The sequence below is a fragment of the Babylonia areolata genome, chromosome 16 (genome assembly GCF_041734735.1).
Source record: "Babylonia areolata isolate BAREFJ2019XMU chromosome 16, ASM4173473v1, whole genome shotgun sequence".
NCBI lineage: Eukaryota > Metazoa > Mollusca > Gastropoda > Neogastropoda > Buccinidae > Babylonia > Babylonia areolata.
This window is the reverse complement of record NC_134891.1, coordinates 2,243,829-2,261,667: the sequence shown is the minus strand read 5'-3', so window position 1 is coordinate 2,261,667 and position 17,839 is coordinate 2,243,829. Positions and strand designations below refer to the sequence as shown.

At 44.2% G+C, this 17,839-nt stretch overlaps 2 protein-coding genes across 2 annotated transcripts in view; one reads left to right on the top strand and one right to left on the bottom strand.

The window, feature by feature from the left end:
• LOC143290782 (platelet-activating factor acetylhydrolase 2, cytoplasmic-like) overlaps window positions 1–10,483 on the top strand; it is a 28,659-nt gene extending 18,176 nt beyond the window's left edge. Inside the window, exons 4-9 of the mRNA XM_076600296.1 lie at window positions 1,392–1,581; window positions 2,672–2,785; window positions 4,887–4,978; window positions 6,007–6,180; window positions 8,357–8,505; window positions 10,099–10,483. Coding sequence (XP_076456411.1) covers window positions 1,392–1,581; window positions 2,672–2,785; window positions 4,887–4,978; window positions 6,007–6,180; window positions 8,357–8,505; window positions 10,099–10,211 — 832 coding nt within the window. The 3' untranslated portion in view covers window positions 10,212–10,483. The remainder of the gene's footprint in view (window positions 1–1,391; window positions 1,582–2,671; window positions 2,786–4,886; window positions 4,979–6,006; window positions 6,181–8,356; window positions 8,506–10,098) is intronic.
• A 113-nt stretch (window positions 10,484–10,596) lies between these two features.
• LOC143290783 (uncharacterized) lies at window positions 10,597–11,202 on the bottom strand. Its single transcript, XM_076600297.1, has 2 exons — window positions 11,011–11,202; window positions 10,597–10,850 (listed from the first exon to the last, which is right to left on the bottom strand). Exons 1-2 carry the CDS (start codon window positions 11,142–11,144, stop codon window positions 10,643–10,645), a joined length of 342 nt encoding a protein of 113 aa, XP_076456412.1. The 5' UTR covers window positions 11,145–11,202; the 3' UTR covers window positions 10,597–10,642.
• Window positions 11,203–17,839: the final 6,637 nt, after the last annotated feature.

The following is a 17,839-nucleotide window of genomic DNA, read 5'->3' as shown; positions in this document are numbered from 1 at the left end:
TTGTTTTTGTTTGTTGTTTGTTTGTTTGTTTCTGTTCCATTTCATCTATTTGCACCATTTTGTTCTGATTTGTACCCAGAGAGAGGGGGGAGAGGGAGGGAGAGAGAGGGGGGAGGGGAGGGAGGGGGAAGAGAGAGAGAGGAGAGAGTCTGAGAGAGAGAGGGAGAGAGAGGGGAAGTCTGAGAGAGGGAGAGAGAGAGGAAGTCTGAGAGAGGGAGAGAGAGAGACATTAAACATTTCAGTGTTCAGTTTTCAGTGTCCCCTACCCACCCCAACGCACACACACATACCTAACATCTCCCACTCACCACATGCACACAAACACACACCCCACATCCAACCTTCATGCACACTCACACTTACCCACTACACCCTTCAGTTCAAATTCAGTTCAAAATACTTTGTTTTCTGCTTCAGCTGAAACAGAAAATTCTCTTTCGGCTCACTTGATGAAAAAGAAATTATGCCCATCAGCAAATGTCAAAGGGAAAAAACGAATAACTGACACACAATTCACTGATCACCATGCACACCGGCATCAGTTATTACTGGTATGTCAAAAGAAGAAAACATTTGGGTGAGGTAGTGTCACATTATAGAGTGAAACAATCATCAGTGGGGGCATCGGGAGGAAAGAAGGGGCTTCAGTTATTAATTACATAATTACATGAAATCAGATTAGAATCAAAGTTCAGCTTCAGTTACTGGCTTCAGTTATTAATTACATAATTACATGAAATCAGATCAGAATCAAAGTTCAGCTTCAGTTACTCAATAATGTATCTCTTAAAAAAAGAAGGAAAAAAAAAGAAGAAAAGAATAGGATTCATACACAAAATACCTTCCAAATATTGTTAAACTCATTCTGGAAGACAACCTTGTGGGATTGTTTGGAAAAATTGTCAATAACTGCTGCCCAAGTGAGTTTTCTGTGCTTAGTATAAGTTCAGAACTACCGTAAAGTTAGGTCTATTGAGTGCACTGGTATGTAAGCCGCACCCACTAAATTATGGAAAAAATTGAACTTTATACATACATAAGCCGCACTGGCTTATAAGCCGCACTTATTTCCGGTACCGGAACACATACTGATACTACAGAAAAGCTGTCGATACTGTAGGTTATGAAATAAACACAAGCGGGAACAACACAAAGAAGAGCAAGCGAAAATACTGCTAGTGCCACAAAAAAATAATAAATAAACACAACGAAAATAAGATCCATAATTTAGGGGTAGTCACAGTATATAACCATGCATTTTTAATGAATCTGTTTTCATCGTTGTTTTTTCTCCTTGTCGAAGCCGCAGAGATTCATTGAATCAGATGCTGTTTTGTTGCATGCCACGATGATGAGTCCTCATCATCGCTGCTACTTTCTTCTGCACTCAGGGATGGCTCGGCCTCCATGACGTTGTGTCTGAAGAACAACCACCGCAGCAGTGTGCACGTCTGCACCGACCACAACGACAACACCACTCACCCACGCCACCACCACCACCACCACCACTACTTCAAGGAGGAGTGGAAATGGTTTGAGCATGTGGAGCAGTGGGACGACTTCGACTACCGGAACAGACAGGTTGTCTGCATTGGTTGTTTCATTGCACACGCATGTTTTGCACAGTTTGTTGTGCCGTCTCTTTGAAAAGGGTGTTTAGTGTGCGTTATTACATGATTTAAGTAAAGTGACATCACCCATGTTGGTTGGAATAAAGTACAAGATCAGCACTCTATGTTATAAATGTATTCACAAAACTGCCCCTTCCTATCTCTGTGGCTGCCTTCACCTCTACACTCCATCTCGCTCACTACGATCGGCTTTGGATCCACTCTGTTTACGCATACCCAGATTCAAACACTCGACTGTTGGCCGCCATTCTTTCTCTGTCTCTGGACCTTGCGATTGAAATGAACTTCCTCTTTTGCTTCGTCAAGTCTCCACTCTCAGCTCTTTCAAGTCTGGCCTTAAAACCCACCTCTTCCCAAAATAGACTCCCTTGCCTGCCCTTCCTTGTCTTCAGTATCTACAGTTTTAGAGTTATGCATGCATGTGAATGACTGGTGCGAAAGCGCTTTGATTTGTCTCTGCACAAGATTCAGCGCTATATAAATACCATTATTATTATAATTATTATTATTAAGTGCTTCATTCATTGATATGGTTCACATGCACTGATTACGATTATTGGATTGATTTTCCAAGGTCCAGCAGTCACAAGTCACCATTGCCTCATATTTATATAAATATACATGTATATGTGTGTGTGTGTGTGCATGCTTGTGTGAGTGTGTGTGTGTGTGTGCGTGTGTGTGTGTGGGGGGGTGTGTGTGTGTACTTGCCAAAGTTGATGGAGACACCATCTTGTCAAGTGAGCGAGCCAGAAGGCAGAGTTGGGTGACTGTATGTTCGCATGTATTGTACTCAAAGGCATTCCCAGCCACAATAAAAGTACAGGTGCACTTTTGGGTGACTGTAGAACAGAGCTGTGCTGGTATTTAGTTTATATAGCATACCTTAGTATTGAAAGAGTCAATGTAATCACATTGAGCACTGTCAAGTAATGGATAAAAGGCTATAAATTAACCAGCCAACCAAAGTACTAAATGCTTACACAGGTATCTTTGCACACAGCCACAGTGTAATGTTCCGTGCCTTGTCTTCACACCAGATGTACAAGCGAGCAGAGGAGTGCAGAGTGGTGCTCAACATACTGACAGACATGAATGCCGGGGTCAGCGTGCACAACACGCTGGGTCTGTCCTTCAACACGCAACTCTTCAAGGTAATACGGCACACAGCTGTTCCAGGTAACACAGCACACAACTCCTCCAGGAAACACAACACACGTCTCCTTCAGGTAACACAGCACACAACTCTTCAAGGTAACACAGCACACAGCTGTTCAAGGTAATATAGCACACAACTCTTCAAGGTAACACAGCACACAACTCTTCAAGGTAACACAGCACACAGCTGTTCAAGGTAACACAGCACACAGCTGTTCAAGGTAATATAGCACACAACTCTTCAAGGTAACACAGCACACAGCTGTTCAAGGTAATATAGCACACAACTCTTCAAGGTAACACAGCACACAGCTGTTCAAGGTAACACAGCACACAGCTGTTCAAGGTAACACAGCACACAACTCTTCAAGGTAACACAGCACGCAACTCTTCAAGGTAACACAGCACGCAACTCTTCAAGGTAACACAGCACACAAGGTAACACAGCACGCAACTCTTCAAGGTAACACAGCACACAACTCTTCAAGGTAACACAGCACACAACTGTTCAAGGTAACACAGCACACAACTCTTCAAGGTAACACAGCACACAACTCTTCAAGCTAACACAGCACACAACTCTTCAATGTAACACAGCACACAGCTCTTCAAGGTAACACAGCACACAACTCTTCAAGGTAACACAGCACACAACTGTTCAAGGTAACACAGCACACAACTCTTCAAGGTAACACAGCACACAGCTCTTCAAGGTAACACAACACCAACACACAACTCTTCAATGTAACACAACACACAACTGTTCAAGGTAACACAGCACACAACTCTTCAAGGTAACACAGCACACAGCTCTTCAAGGTAACACAACACCAACACACAACTCTTCAATGTAACACAACACACAACTCCAACTCTTCATTGTAACACAACACACAACTCTTCAATGTAACACAACACCAACACACAACTCTTCAAGGGTAACTCTTCTGTGGGTAAAGAATTCACTTTATCAGGAAAGCACATTGAAAACAGGGCTTTGTCCCTGTTAAAAAAAAAACTCTGTGGGTAAAGAATTCACTTTTTCAGGAAAGCACATTGAAAACAGGGCTTTGTCCCTGTTAAAACTCTGTGGGTAAAGAATTCACTTTATCAGGAAAGCACATTGAAAACAGGGCTTTGTCCCTGTTAAAACTCTGTGGGTAAAGAATTCACTTTTTCAGGAAAGCACATTGAAAACAGGGCTTTGTCCCTGTTAAAAAAAAAACTCTGTGGGTAAAGAATTCACTTTTTCAGGAAAGCACATTGAAAACAGGGCTTTGTCCCTGTTAAAACTCTGTGGGTAAAGAGTTCACTTTTTCAGGAAAGCACATTTACTGTGTATATCCAGACAGAAAGTAGAGAATTATAGTGGGAGGAACTGGGGGTGGCATTACTCTGATAATAAAGGAGCCATGTTCACCTTGAAAAAATATATTGTAACTACAAAGTAAATCAGTGCAGTGCAATATACTGTAATACTAACCACAAACCACAGTGTAGTCCAATACACTGCATTACATTTGATACAATATGCTGCAATGCAGTGCAGTACAGTAGAGTACAATATCATATAATGCTTTACAACACAATGTAATACAGATATGTATAATAATTACAGTCGTTTTCAATTTGATAACTATGATAAAGTTAATGAAATGCAGAAAAGATATTGTCACAGTTTTTGATATTAACAATTCTCTGTTGAAAAAGAAAGCCGTTTATGTAGAAATGTGACTAACATTATATCTGATAGAAATCCACCCGCGTGCGTTTATGTAAGTTTGTGCCTGCCTATGTGTACGTATGTGTTAGGGTAGCTGTTAGATACACATGTATTGTTATAATGTATGTACGCAGTGTGTGTGTGTGTGTGCATGTGTGTGTGTATGTGTGTGTGTGTGTAGTCACATTTTGGTGTGTGTATATAATATAGATGTAATGTTTTATGTTAACAAAGCGTTTTTGTAAAGCACCTAGAGCAGATTTCTGGATAGTGTGCTATATAAATATCCATCATTATTATTATTATTATTATGATGGATGTGGGCTGACAGTTTCTAACATGGTGAGTGTGGTCCCCATGATGGCTGTCACCAGGGTCTGTTGGACATGTCCAGCGTCTCGCTGATTGGTCATTCCTTTGGAGGATCCACATGTGTTGCAACTCTGGCTGCTGAGCCTCGCTTCAAGTAAGGTCTTTTTTATGTAGGAAAAAACTGTTACCTAGGGTGATACTGGATTGGTGGATGTGTGACAGGGTGGGGGCGATACTGGATGGATGTGTGACAGGGTGGGGGTTATACTGGGTGGATGTGTGACAGGGTGGGGGCGATACTGGGTGGATGTGTGACAGGCTGGTGGTGATACTGGGTGGATGTGTGACAGGGTGGGGGCGATACTGGGTGGATGTGTGACAGGGTGGGGGTGATACTGGATGGATGTGTGACAGGGTGGGGGTGATACTGGGTGGATGTGTGACAGGGTGGGGGCGATACTGGATGGATGTGTGACAGGGTGGGGGTGATACTGGATGGATGTGTGACAGGGTGGGGGTGATACTGGGTGGATGTGTGACAGGGTGGGGGCGATACTGGATGGATGTGTGACAGGGTGGGGGTGATACTGGATGGATGTGTGACAGGCTGGGGGTGATACTGGGTGGATGTGTGACAGGGTGGGGGCGATACTGGATGGATGTGTGACTGGGTGGATGTGTGACAGGGTGGGGGCGATACTGGATGGATGTGTGACAGGGTGGGGGTGATACTGGGTGGATGGATGTGTTACAGGGTGGGGGTGATACTGGGTGGATGTGTGACAGGGTGGGGGTGATACTGGGTGGATGTGTGACAGGGTGGGGGCGATACTGGGTGGATGTGTGACAGGGTGGGGGTGATACTGGGTGGATGGATGTGTGACAGGGTGGGGGCGATACTGGGTGGATGTGTGACAGGGTGGGGGTGATACTGGATGGATGTGTGACAGGGTGGGGGTGATACTGGGTGGATGGATGTGTGACAGGGTGGGGGTGATACTGGGTGGATGTGTGACAGGGTGGGGGTGATACTGGGTGGATGTGTGACAGGGTGGGGGTGATACTGGGTGGATGTGTGACAGGGTGGGGGTGATACTGGATGGATGTGTGACAGGGTGGGGGTGATACTGGGTGGATGTGTGACAGGGTGGGGGTGATACTGGATGGATGGATGTGTGACAGGGTGGGGGTGATTCTGGACGGGTGGATGCACCCCGTGGACGCCAGCCTGCCCAGCCAGGTGAAGCAGCCAGTGGTGATGATCAACCTGGAGTCATTCCAGTGGAAGAGCAACATAGAGCAGATGCAGCGGCTGCAGGAGGAGGGTGGGGTGGACAGACCCATGATCACCATCAGGTGACACTGCTGTCTCTCCTGGTGCTGGGGGGGGGGGGGAGTGTCCTCTTTATTCTTTCCTCTCTTTTTGTCTGCAGTTCCTCTTGTCTATCTTTTTCTCTGGTTCTTTTTTGACTCACTTGTGTAAACAAAGTGAGTCTATGTTTTAACCCGGTGTTCGGTTGTCTGTGTGTGTCTGTGTGTCCGTGGTAAACTTTAACATTGACATTTTCTCTGCAAATACTTTGTCAGTTGACACCAAATTTGGCATAAAAATAGGAAAAATTCAGTTCTTTCCAATCATCTTGTTTAAAACAATATTGCACCTCTGGGATGGGCACAAAAAAATAAGAAAAGAAGCCTAATTATATGCAAACTGCATTTACTGTTATATTTATATTTTTTGTATTCTCTAAACTTGGTACTTTGACCTCTTATTCTGACACAACAACAGGAGGAGTCATTATTATCATTTTTTGTTCAAACAGGAACTTCTTTTGCTAAGCATGGAATTTTTATTTATTTTGCAAACGTTTTGGTGCAGATAGTAAAAAAGGGAAATTACTCTGTAATTAATGGTAGGGGACTTAATTTATCACAAGTGAGTCTTGAAGGCCTTGCCTCTCTTGTTTTTTTTTTTTCTCAAGGCCTGACTAAGCGCGTTGGGTTATGCTGCTGGTCAGGCATCTGCTTGGCAGATGTGGTGTAGTGTATATGGGTTTGACCAAATGCAGTGATGCCTCCTTGAGCTACTGATACTGGTACTGTTACTGTTCTCTGGTTCTTTCTTTTCATTCGTTCTTTCCTTTTCTCTTTCTTTCATTTTTGCCTCTCTTTCTTTCTTTCTTTCTATTTGTTTTCCAGTCTGACTCGTCCTTCACATGTCTTTCCATCTTTCGTGATTTTTTTTTTTTTTTAATGAAGTTTTTCTTCATCTGTTATTTCATTCTTTCCCATCTATTCTGGATGTCTTTCTGTCCAGAACAATATGCCGTCAGAGTAGTAGTAGTCTTCAGTTTAACGTCTTCCACTTTAAGTGATATTAGACGAGGGAAAAAAAAGGGGGGGGGGGTGGAGGGCGGAGCGTGGTGGTGGGAACGGTATTGGGCAGAGGGTGATGAATGATGTGTGTGTATGTGTGTGTGTGCGCATGTGTGTGTGTGTGTGGTGGGGAAAGATACAGAGCATTGGAAAAAATAAGACATTAAAAGGGGAGACATAGCCATAATATAGAAGGAAACGCTAACATCAAACAACTGTAACAACTATAACAAATGTCCAGTTGGACTATGCAGCAAACCTTCTGCAATAGCAGATAACATATTGATGCCGTCAGAGTGTTGGTTGAATTGTGATGCGCTTATGTGCTTTCATGCATGGGTGCATATGGTTAGCTGTGTGTGTGTGTGTTTTTTTTCTATCCCTCCCCCCTGTCTTTCTTTCACTCATTTCCTTCCCCCTCTCTTACTCAAGATACCACCACCTGTTCAATTTTCATTCATAGATCATGGTGATGAAATGTGTTGATTTCCTATTTAGAGGCCAAGAAACTGGGTATAAAAGAAGGCAGCAAAAGAAGCATTGTCTTTCATTTGTCTTGTCTGTTCCCCACACTTTTTGACTCACTTGTGTAAACAAATTGAGTCTATGTTTTAACCCGGTGTTCGGTTGTCTGTGTGTGTGTGTGTCCGTGTGTCTGTGTGTCCGTGGTAAACTTACATCGACATTTTCTCTGCAAATACTTTGTCAGTTGACACCAAATTTGGCATAAAAATAGGAAAAATTCAGTTATTTCCAGTCATCTTGTTTAAAACAATAGTGCACCTCTGGGATGGGCACAAAAAATATAAAAAAAAGAAGCCTAATTATATGCAAACTGCATTTACTGTTATATTTATATTTTTTGTATTCTCTAAACTTGGTACTTTGACCTCTTATTCTGACACAACAACAGGAGGAGTCATTATTATCATTTTTTGTTCAAACAGGAACTTCTTTTGCTAAGCATGGAATTTTTATTTATTTTGCAAACGTTTTGGTGCAGATAGTAAAAAAGGGAAATTACTCTGTAATTAATGCTAGGGGACTTAATTTATCACAAGTGAGTCTTGAAGGCCTTGCCTCTCTTGTCTTTTTTACAATGGAAATCAGTCATGCACGTCAGTGTTAAACGAACCCTGCGTTTTCCTGCCCCCAGGGGCACGTGCCACCAGAGCGTGACAGACTTCCAGTTTCTGTGCAACATGGCGGTGGGTCGTCTGATGGCGGTGCGCTACAGGCTGGACCCTCACCTGTGCATGGACATGGCCTGTAAAGCCACCTTGGGCTTCCTCTGGAAACACCTGGGTGAGTGCCATTTACCTGTTGCTGGTAGCCCCGGTATAACCCATAGGGTCAGTGTCATTTACCTGTTGCTGGTAGCCCCAGTATAACCCATAGGGTCAGTGCCATTTACCTGTTGCTGGTAGCCCCGGTATAACCCATAGGGTCAGTGTCATTTACCTGTTGCTGGTAGCCCCAGTATAACCCATAGGGTCAGTGTCATTTACCTGATGCTGGTAGCCCCAGTATAACCCACAGGGTCAGTGTCATTTACCTGTTGCTGGTAGCCCCAGTATAACCCACAGGGTCTGTGTCATTTACCTGTTGCTGGTAGCCCCAGTATAACCCACAGGGTCAGTGTCATTTACCTGTTGCTGGTAGCCCCAGTATAACCCATAGGGTCAGTGTCATTTACCTGTTGCTGGTAGCCCCGGTATAACCCATAGGGTCAGTGTCATTTACCTGTTGCTGGTAGCCCCAGTATAACCCACAGGGTCTGTGTCATTTACCTGTTGCTGGTAGCCCCGGTATAACCCATAGGGTCAGTGTCATTTACCTGTTGCTGGTAGCCCCAGTATAACCCACAGGGTCTGTGTCATTTACCTGTTGCTGGTAGCCCCGGTATAACCCATAGGGTCAGTGTCATTTATCTATTGCTGGTAGCCCCAGTATAACCCATAGGGTCAGTGTCATTTACCTGTTGCTGGTAGCCCCAGTATAACCCACAGGGTCAGTGCCATTTACCTGTTGCTGGTAGCCCCGGTATAACCCATAGGGTCAGTGTCATTTATCTATTGCTGGTAGCCCCAGTATAACCCATAGGGTCAGTGCCATTTACCTGTTGCTGGTAGCCCCGGTATAACCCATAGGGTCAGTGTCATTTACCTGTTGCTGGTAGCCCCAGTATAACCCATAGGGTCAGTGTCATTTACCTGTTGCTGGTAGCCCCAGTATAACCCATAGGGTCAGTGTCATTTACCTGTTGCTGGTAGCCCCAGTATAACCCATAGGGTCAGTGTCATTTACCTGTTGCTGGTAGCCCCAGTATAACCCATAGGGTCAGTGTCATTTACCTGTTGCTGGTAGCCCCAGTATAACCCATAGGGTCAGTGCCATTTACCTGTTGCTGGTAGCCCCAGTATAACCCATAGGGTCAGTGTCATTTACCTTTTGTGCAAACATTTCAACAAAGATTTCTGCCTTTTCCTGATCTGATAGAAATTTAGTTTTGTGAGTCATTTGATATTGGGCAACTTAGTAACTCTATTCCATTTTTCATTTCTTTCAGTGTGTGTGTGTGTGTGTGTGTGTGTGTGTGTGTGTTGTTTTTGTGTTTCCTTGTTTGGTGGTGGTTGTTTTTTGGAGAGTGGAGGTGGAGAAGGGGGGGGGGGGGTAACTGTAGGCTTTTTATATCTTTTTACGTCAAGTTTGTTGTTTTTTCTTTGTTATTGTTTTTAATTGAATAAGCACACAACGGTAAGTTTGTTAGAAACAAAAAGAGATGGATACTGAATTAACAAAAACTTTCTGAGAGTCGAAAATTCACACTTTGTACAAATGCGGAAGGTGAACAGAGCACAGTGATGTGGACAGCCCGGTGGATGTTATGCTGTGCAGGACTGAAGGACAAACCACACTACCAGGACATTCTCTCAGGGCAACACGAGCTGATCATTGCAGGCACCAACGTCGACCTCTCCCGACCTGGTCACCGTAATCCTCACAACTGATGCCTCATCAGAGTCTTCCCACGTCCCTGACCTGGTCACCGTAATCCTCATGACTGGTGCCTTATCAGGGTCTTCACTCCTGACCTGGTCACTGTCATCCTCATGACTGGTGCCTTATCAGGGTCTTTCCTGACCTGGTCACTGTCATCCTCATGACTGGTGCCTTATCAGGGTCTTTCCACACCTCTGACCTGGTCACTGTCATCCTCACAACTGATGCCTTATCAGGGTCTTTCCACACCCCTGACCTGGTTACTGTCATCCTCATGACTCATGCCTTATCAGGGTCTTTCCACACCCCTGACCTGGTCACCGTAATCCTCATGACTGGTGCCTTATCAGGGTCTTCACTCCTGACCTGGTCACTGTCATCCTCATGACTGATGCCTTATCAGGGTCTTTCCACACCCCTGACCTGGTCACTGTCATCCTCATGACTGGTGCCTTATCAGGGTCTTTACTCCTGACCTGGTCTCTGTCATCCTCATGACTGGTGCCTTATCAGGGTCTTTCCACACCCCTGACCTGGTCACTGTCATCCTCATGACTGATGCCTTATCAGGGTCTTTCCACATCCCTGACCTGGTCACTGTCATCCTCATGACTGATGCCTTATCAGGGTCTTTCCACACCCCTGACCTGGTCACTGTCATCCTCATGACTGATGCCTTATCAGGATCTTTCCACACCCCTGACCTGGTCACTGTCATCCTCATGACTGATGCCTTATCAGGATCTTTCCACACCCCTGACCTGGTCACTGTCATCCTCATGACTGGTGCCTTTCCACATCCCCGACCTGGTCACTGTCATCCTCATGACTGGTGCCTTATCAGGGTCTTCCCACACTGCAGCTGCCCAATGCTTCACTTGCTGGCTGTCTGGGTCATCACTGATAAAGACCCCCCCCACACCCCCTTTTCTTTTCCACATGTCACTGATGGTGCTCTTTTTTGTTTTTGTTTTTGTTTTTTTGTTCTCTCTCCCTCTCCCTCTCTCTCTCTTCCAGTCTCTCTCTCTCTCTCTCTCTCTCTCTCAGTCAAGCAGTCACTCTCTCTCTCTCCCTCTCTCTCTCAGTCAAGCAGTCTCTCTCTCTCTCTCTCTCTCAGTCAAGCAGTCTCTCTCTCTCTCTCTCAGTCAAGCAGTCTCTCTCTCTCTCTCAATCAGTCAAGCAGTCACTCTCTGTCTCGAAGTGCGTTGGGTTACGCCGCTGGTCAGGCATCTGCTTGGCAGATGTGGTGTAGCGTATATGGATTTGTCCGAACGCAGTGACGCCTCCTTGAGCTACTGAAACTGAAACTCACTCTCTCTGTCAGTCAAGTAGTCTCTGTCTCTCTCTCTCTCTCTCTCTGTGCACCTTTTTTTTTTCTTTCTCTTTTTTTATATACTTTTTTTTTCTTTCTTTCTGATCTCTGTCTCAGTCTTTCTGTCTCTTTTCAAGAAAACCAGTCTTGCCATGACATTGTTTTACAGGACTGTAGACATTGTTGCTGTTGTTATGAACTGTACCCATGTGTCTTGTCACACAATACTTTCAAAGCCCAGTGAACTGTCAAAATGTTTCCAATGATGATGTACAATGACAAGGAAGAAGTCCGTCCTGTTCAACTATATATATATATATATATATATATATATATATATATACACTTTTTTTTTCTTTTTTTTTTTAACCTTTCCCGTACGTCGTGGGTGTGAAATCACCCAGACAAGTATTTTTGCTCTGTAACTCAAGTAATATTGAAGCCACTTCCACATAATTTTATGACTTTGTCCATAATATAGTTTACTACATATCCACTGAACATTATTTTCTTTTATACATAAACAAAGAAGTTATTAATCAATTAATGTCCCAGTACGTCGTGGGTGTGACGACACCCATACTCCCAAAGAATAAACCTTGCACGCCGTACGTCGTGGGTGTGGAGCCACCCATGCAAAGCTTGCGCGCCACGCGTTGTCGACGTGACGTCACTTGGGCTCGCTACAGAGAGAGATCAGAGTGACCTTGTCTTTTGTTGATCGTATCCCGGTTCAAGTCTGCGGTACGTTTTACTCTGTCTGTCTCTCTCAAACATGCAATAATATTCACATGTAAACACGCAGATACACGCACATTCATGCAGCCGCCTGTGCATAGCTATACAGTCTGCTATTTGCCTCGAGCAGCACCGCGCGTGGGCTAAAAAATATCAGCACTGGCTAGGGATAGCCTTGACCGAAAGAGGATGGGCGTGTAGCCGCTAAAAAAAAAAAAAACCAACAACAAAAACAACACACACACACACAAAAAAAAACAAAAAAAAACAAACAAAAAAACCCCGTTTTTTGTAAGTAACAACACTCTCTTCTCACGGGCAAAACTTATTCACAATGCGCCTGGTCAAGCACTGGAGTAAATAGCCTACACGCACAAGTGGAAACTGCACATGCAAGTCTGGTGAAGAAAAGTCAAATTTGCTTTACGGACAGGTGTGGGTTACTGTGCACCCACGACGTACGGCAAGGTCTTATTTCTTCAGTGAAACCATGGGTGCCTGCACACCCACGACGTACAGCGAAGGGTTAGTTCGTACACAGAAACCATGGGTGCCTGCACACCCACGACGTACAGCGAAGGGTTAGTTCGTACACAGAAACCATGGGTGCCTGCACACCCACGACGTACAGCGAGGGGTTAGTTCGTACACAGAAACCATGGGTGCCTGCACACCCACGACGTACAGCGAGGGGTCATTCCTTCTTAGAAACCATGGGTTTCTGCACACCCACGATGTACGGCGCGCAAAATTTTAGGCGACGTACGGGAAAGGTTAAAGAATCTACTTCAGAACTGGTTGTGTGTGAATGTGTGTGTGTGCGTGTGTGTGTGTGTGTGCGTGTCCATCCAGCTTATCTGTGATAGAAAATCTTGCTGCAAGATTTCCACCAAAACAATGCAAAAGACACTTTCATTGAACTGTGGATGACTATTATATATTGATGAAATCTCCGTTTTATAATGCACATAAATGTCGATCATGTTTTACTCATAACCTGTAAATTACCATGCACATGAATTGTTATTTTGTATATTTTTATTTTTTTGTTGAGCATGCATAGTAGGTGAGTTATGACGATGATAATATTATTTTGTAGTTGTTATCAGCCCAATGTGTTGCTGTTGCTGCCTTAATTTTATGCAGTGATACGTTGTTAAGTGCACAGGCAGAGGAAAATTACATTTTCTGAACTAAAGGCTGGTGTGAATTATTTATACTGTATTAAGAGAAATGCAATGGTTGGTATCAATATAGCATTTTGCCCAACACTCAGCTTATATCACAGATTAACATATGCTTCCATTTGGTCCAACAGCCAAGTGAGAGCTGTATTATCAGTGGTTTCTCCAGTCAGTGGGAAACCATTTACAGTTTAGTCTTTTGTGAAAGACTATGACTCTCAAACTAGGAGGCAAAACTGCACTGACTTTTAGTGCTGCAGCCTTGTGGGCTAGTTGGCCTTTGGGAACCATCCCAACGCCGACTGTCCTAAAACTCTCTTGGCCGAGAGAGTGGGGATGTATTTGGGCAAGACACTCTCCACGATAATCAAATTCTAGCCCAAATAGTCGGAATAGCAGGTGCCTTCTCTGCTGTTCTGATGGTCATAGTCGGACACGACTGACTATCATATATATGTATATAAATATATAGCATCCACCACTCCCACACTCTTCTTTTCCACATTTCTTCCCTCATGACCTCATGACAAGGCATTTCTTTTACACTTATGGAAACACTGCTTTTCAGTCTTCCCCACCTATTTGTATTTCTTTTTATCACAACAGATTTTTCTGTGTGAAATTCGGGCCGCTCTCCACAGGAAGAGCGCGTCGCCATACTACAGCGCCACCCATTTTTTTGTATTTTTTCCTGCGTGCACTTTTATTTGTTTTTCCTATCGAAGTGGATTTTTCTACAAAATTTTGCCAGGAACAACCCTTTTGTTGCCGTGGGTTCTTTTACGTGCGCTAAGTGCATGCTGCACACGGGACCTAGGTTTATCGTCTCATCCGAATGACAAGCGTCCAGACACCACTCAAGGTATAGTGGAGGGGGAGAAAATATTGGCGGCTGAGCCGTGATTCGAACCAGCGCGCTCAGATTCTCTCACTTCCTAGACGGACGCGTTACCTCTAGGCCATCACTCCACCTACACCCACCTTCCCCACCTACACCTGATAGATGGAGTCAATAGGTCATACAAGCAACCTAGAAATATGATGCGCTGTAAGCGAACACAACCGTCAGTGCCTTATTCAAATAGGATATTATCACATATTGTCACAGATTGTATATCTCAAGGAGGAGCACTGAATTCCAATCAGTGCAGATCTGGATTAAAATGTTGATTAGCACCAGCATGACTTCAAGGATTGTTGTTCAGTCAGTTACAGTTCATGTGGGTCTGTAGCTTATCAAATTTTGGAGTAAAACGTGTATTTCAAAATCCATGTGAAATTAGCCTTTTAAACTAAATGCAAAGCAATGCAGCTGGTTGTCCATGTCTTTCTTTCTAAAGACAAGTTGTTTGTTTTTACAGATAAAATCTCAGTGCATTTATTTCTTTTCTCAGTGTGTGTGTGTGTGTTACTCATGTTTTACCGTTTTCTGATGCTGCCTTCTTTACCAACATATTTTGTTGTTGTTTTTTTGCAACAGGAAATACAAAGATTTGGGGAAAACTAAAGCAAGAAATCTTGGTTTTTCTTCGTTGTGTTTGATTTGTTGTTGTTTTTTGTTGTTGTTGGAGGAGGAGGAGGGTGAGGGTGCTTTGAAATTATGATGCGTTTGTCACTTTCGGTTGGGGTGGTCTTGCTGTAACCTTTATAATTATGATATTATCCTGAGATTGTAAAATTCATAGATCATGCTTAGTTGTCAGTGATGAAGACTGTAGGGTTGGATTCATTGGTACACATCTTGTCTGAAAGAAAACAAGAGACTGCAGACTGTGTGATATCCTGCCTGACACTGCAGACTGTGGGATATCCTGCCTGACACTGCAGACTGTGGGATATCCTGCCTGACACTGCAGACTGTGGGATATCCTGCCTGACACTGCAGACTGTGGGATATCCTGCCTGACACTGCAGACTATCCTGCCTGACACTGCAGACTATCCTGCCTGACTCTGCAGACTATCCTGCCTGACACTGCAGACTGTGGGATATCCTGCCTGACACTGCAGACTATCCTGCCTGACACTGCTGACTATCCTGCCTGACACTGCTGACTGTGGGATATCCTGCCTGACACTGCTGACTGTGGGATATCCTGCCTGACACTGCAGACTATCCTGCCTGACACTGTAGACTGTGGGATATCCTGCCTGACACTGCAGACTGTGGGATACCCTGCCTGACACTGCAGACTGTGGGATATCCTGCCTGACACTGCAGACTATCCTGCCTGACACTGCTGACTGTGGGATATCCTGCCTGACACTGCAGACTGTGGGATATCCTGCCTGACACTGCAGACTATCCTGCCTGACACTGCTGACTATCCTGCCTGACACTGCTGACTGTGGGATATCCTGCCTGACACTGCTGACTGTGGGATATCCTGCCTGACACTGCTGACTGTGGGATATCCTGCCTGACACTGCTGACTGTGGGATATCCTGCCTGACACTGCAGACTGTGGGATATCCTGCCTGACACTGCAGACTGTGGGACAGACTGCTGTGGGATGGGGTTCTTCATTGACATTTATCTGTGTGAAACATCCTCGGGCGATGCTGATGGGAGAGGGACTGGCAGTGGACCATTCTGAGCCAGAAGAAGTTGTCTTGTTCGATTCTGCTGAGCTGGTGGATACAGTGTCCCTCAGATCATTCTGTTGATGCTGTGGTCTTGAAAAAGCTTTGGACAAGGGTCTTTACCTCCCCTTGAGACAGTCTGCTGCTGGAGTGGGAAAGGATACACTGAAGAACCAAGGCTGAGGAGAGTGGATGTGAATCTGAAGTGAGTGTACTTCAACAGCTAGTTCCAGTCAGGTTTCTCACACAGACGCGTCTCTTCTTCCTGTTTGCAGACAGAGTCGACAGTCTGTTGGAAACTGTGCAGTCAGAAGTGTCTGTCTTAGCTTGAGAACTGGACAGCAGGGAAGGGGGTGAGCATTTTTGCCCAGTCCTTTGCTATATGAAGTGGAGACCATGACAAACGACCTGATGGAAGCATCATGCACAACAGCTGAGTGGTTAAAGCGTAGGACTTTCAATCTGAGGGTCCCGGGTTCGAATCTTGGTAACGGTGCCTGGTGGGTAAAGGTTGGAGATTTTTCCGATCTCCAGGGTCAACATATGCGCAGACCTGCTTGTGCCTGAACCCTCTTCATGTGTAAACGCAAGCAGAAGATCAAATACACATGTTAAAGATCCTGTAATCCATGTCAGCGTTTGATGGGTTATGGAAACAAGAACATACCCAGCATGCACCCCCCAAAAAAAACGGAGTATGGCTGCCTACATGGCGGGGTAAAAATGGTCATACACATGAAAACCCACTGGTGTACATAGGAGTGCAAGTGGGAGCTGCAGCCCACGGACAAAGAAGAGTTAACTGTAGGAACACAAAAGAAGTGAACAGCAAAGAGCTCTTTACTCACTCAGTACGGCCAGTCCTCTCTTCTCCTCTACACAGACCCCTCGGATGTCCAGTGGGTGTCTGAATGACCCAACCTTTAGCTTCCGTCGTCAGAATTGTGGTTTTCTTTGTCAACATTTACCTCTTCAGTATAAGAGCCTTCCGATTGCAATATTTTGATGATGGTAATTGGGGTGAAACGCTGTTAACGTCGTCTCTTTCGCCGTTCGGATGGAGAGTTAAGGAATACACCCTGCTCTCTGCTGTTCAAGTGTCCTGTACATGAAAATACATGCACACAGATATACATATACACTGTGAGAAAGCACATCAGAGTGGAATCAATTTTATTTCGGTCTATGGCATAATGATAACATAAGAAGCATACATACAATGGTCTTTACAAATCAGGACACAGACTGACCTCAACACAAACCCACCCCTAAATCAAAAAAAAAAAAAAAAAAAAAAAAACACCAAGAAGTTTCTTGTCACAGTGAAAATAAATTTGGGGAAGCAATCAAATTCACATTCCTAACATCTGATTAATTTACTTCAATATGTATTATTCTGTGTACACAAGCGTGCCTGAAGTATTTGTCCCTCCTGTCAAATACATTTTGTGTTCTACTTATCTTGGATCCTAAAGTAATGTGATATATCACTGTGCTATACTACACTGTACTGCAGTGTGATACGGTGTTCTTTCTAAACATGGTCGTTTTCAAATTTATGTATTTGTCAGTCTGTTCACAGATATGAAATGCTGTATACCATACTTGTTGCATACCTCTCTCCTTTAATTTATGCCATGATTTTGCCAGTACTCAGTGGGTAGTTAGATATGATGATAGTTGCATTCTTGCTTTAATTACAAACAACATTAAATCCAAAACGGGAAACCTAAACAAATCAACATATAGCATAACGTTTAATGCAAGGAATCTTATTACTAAGAAAGAAGTTGTTTCTGAATAAAATGAAATTTCTCAAA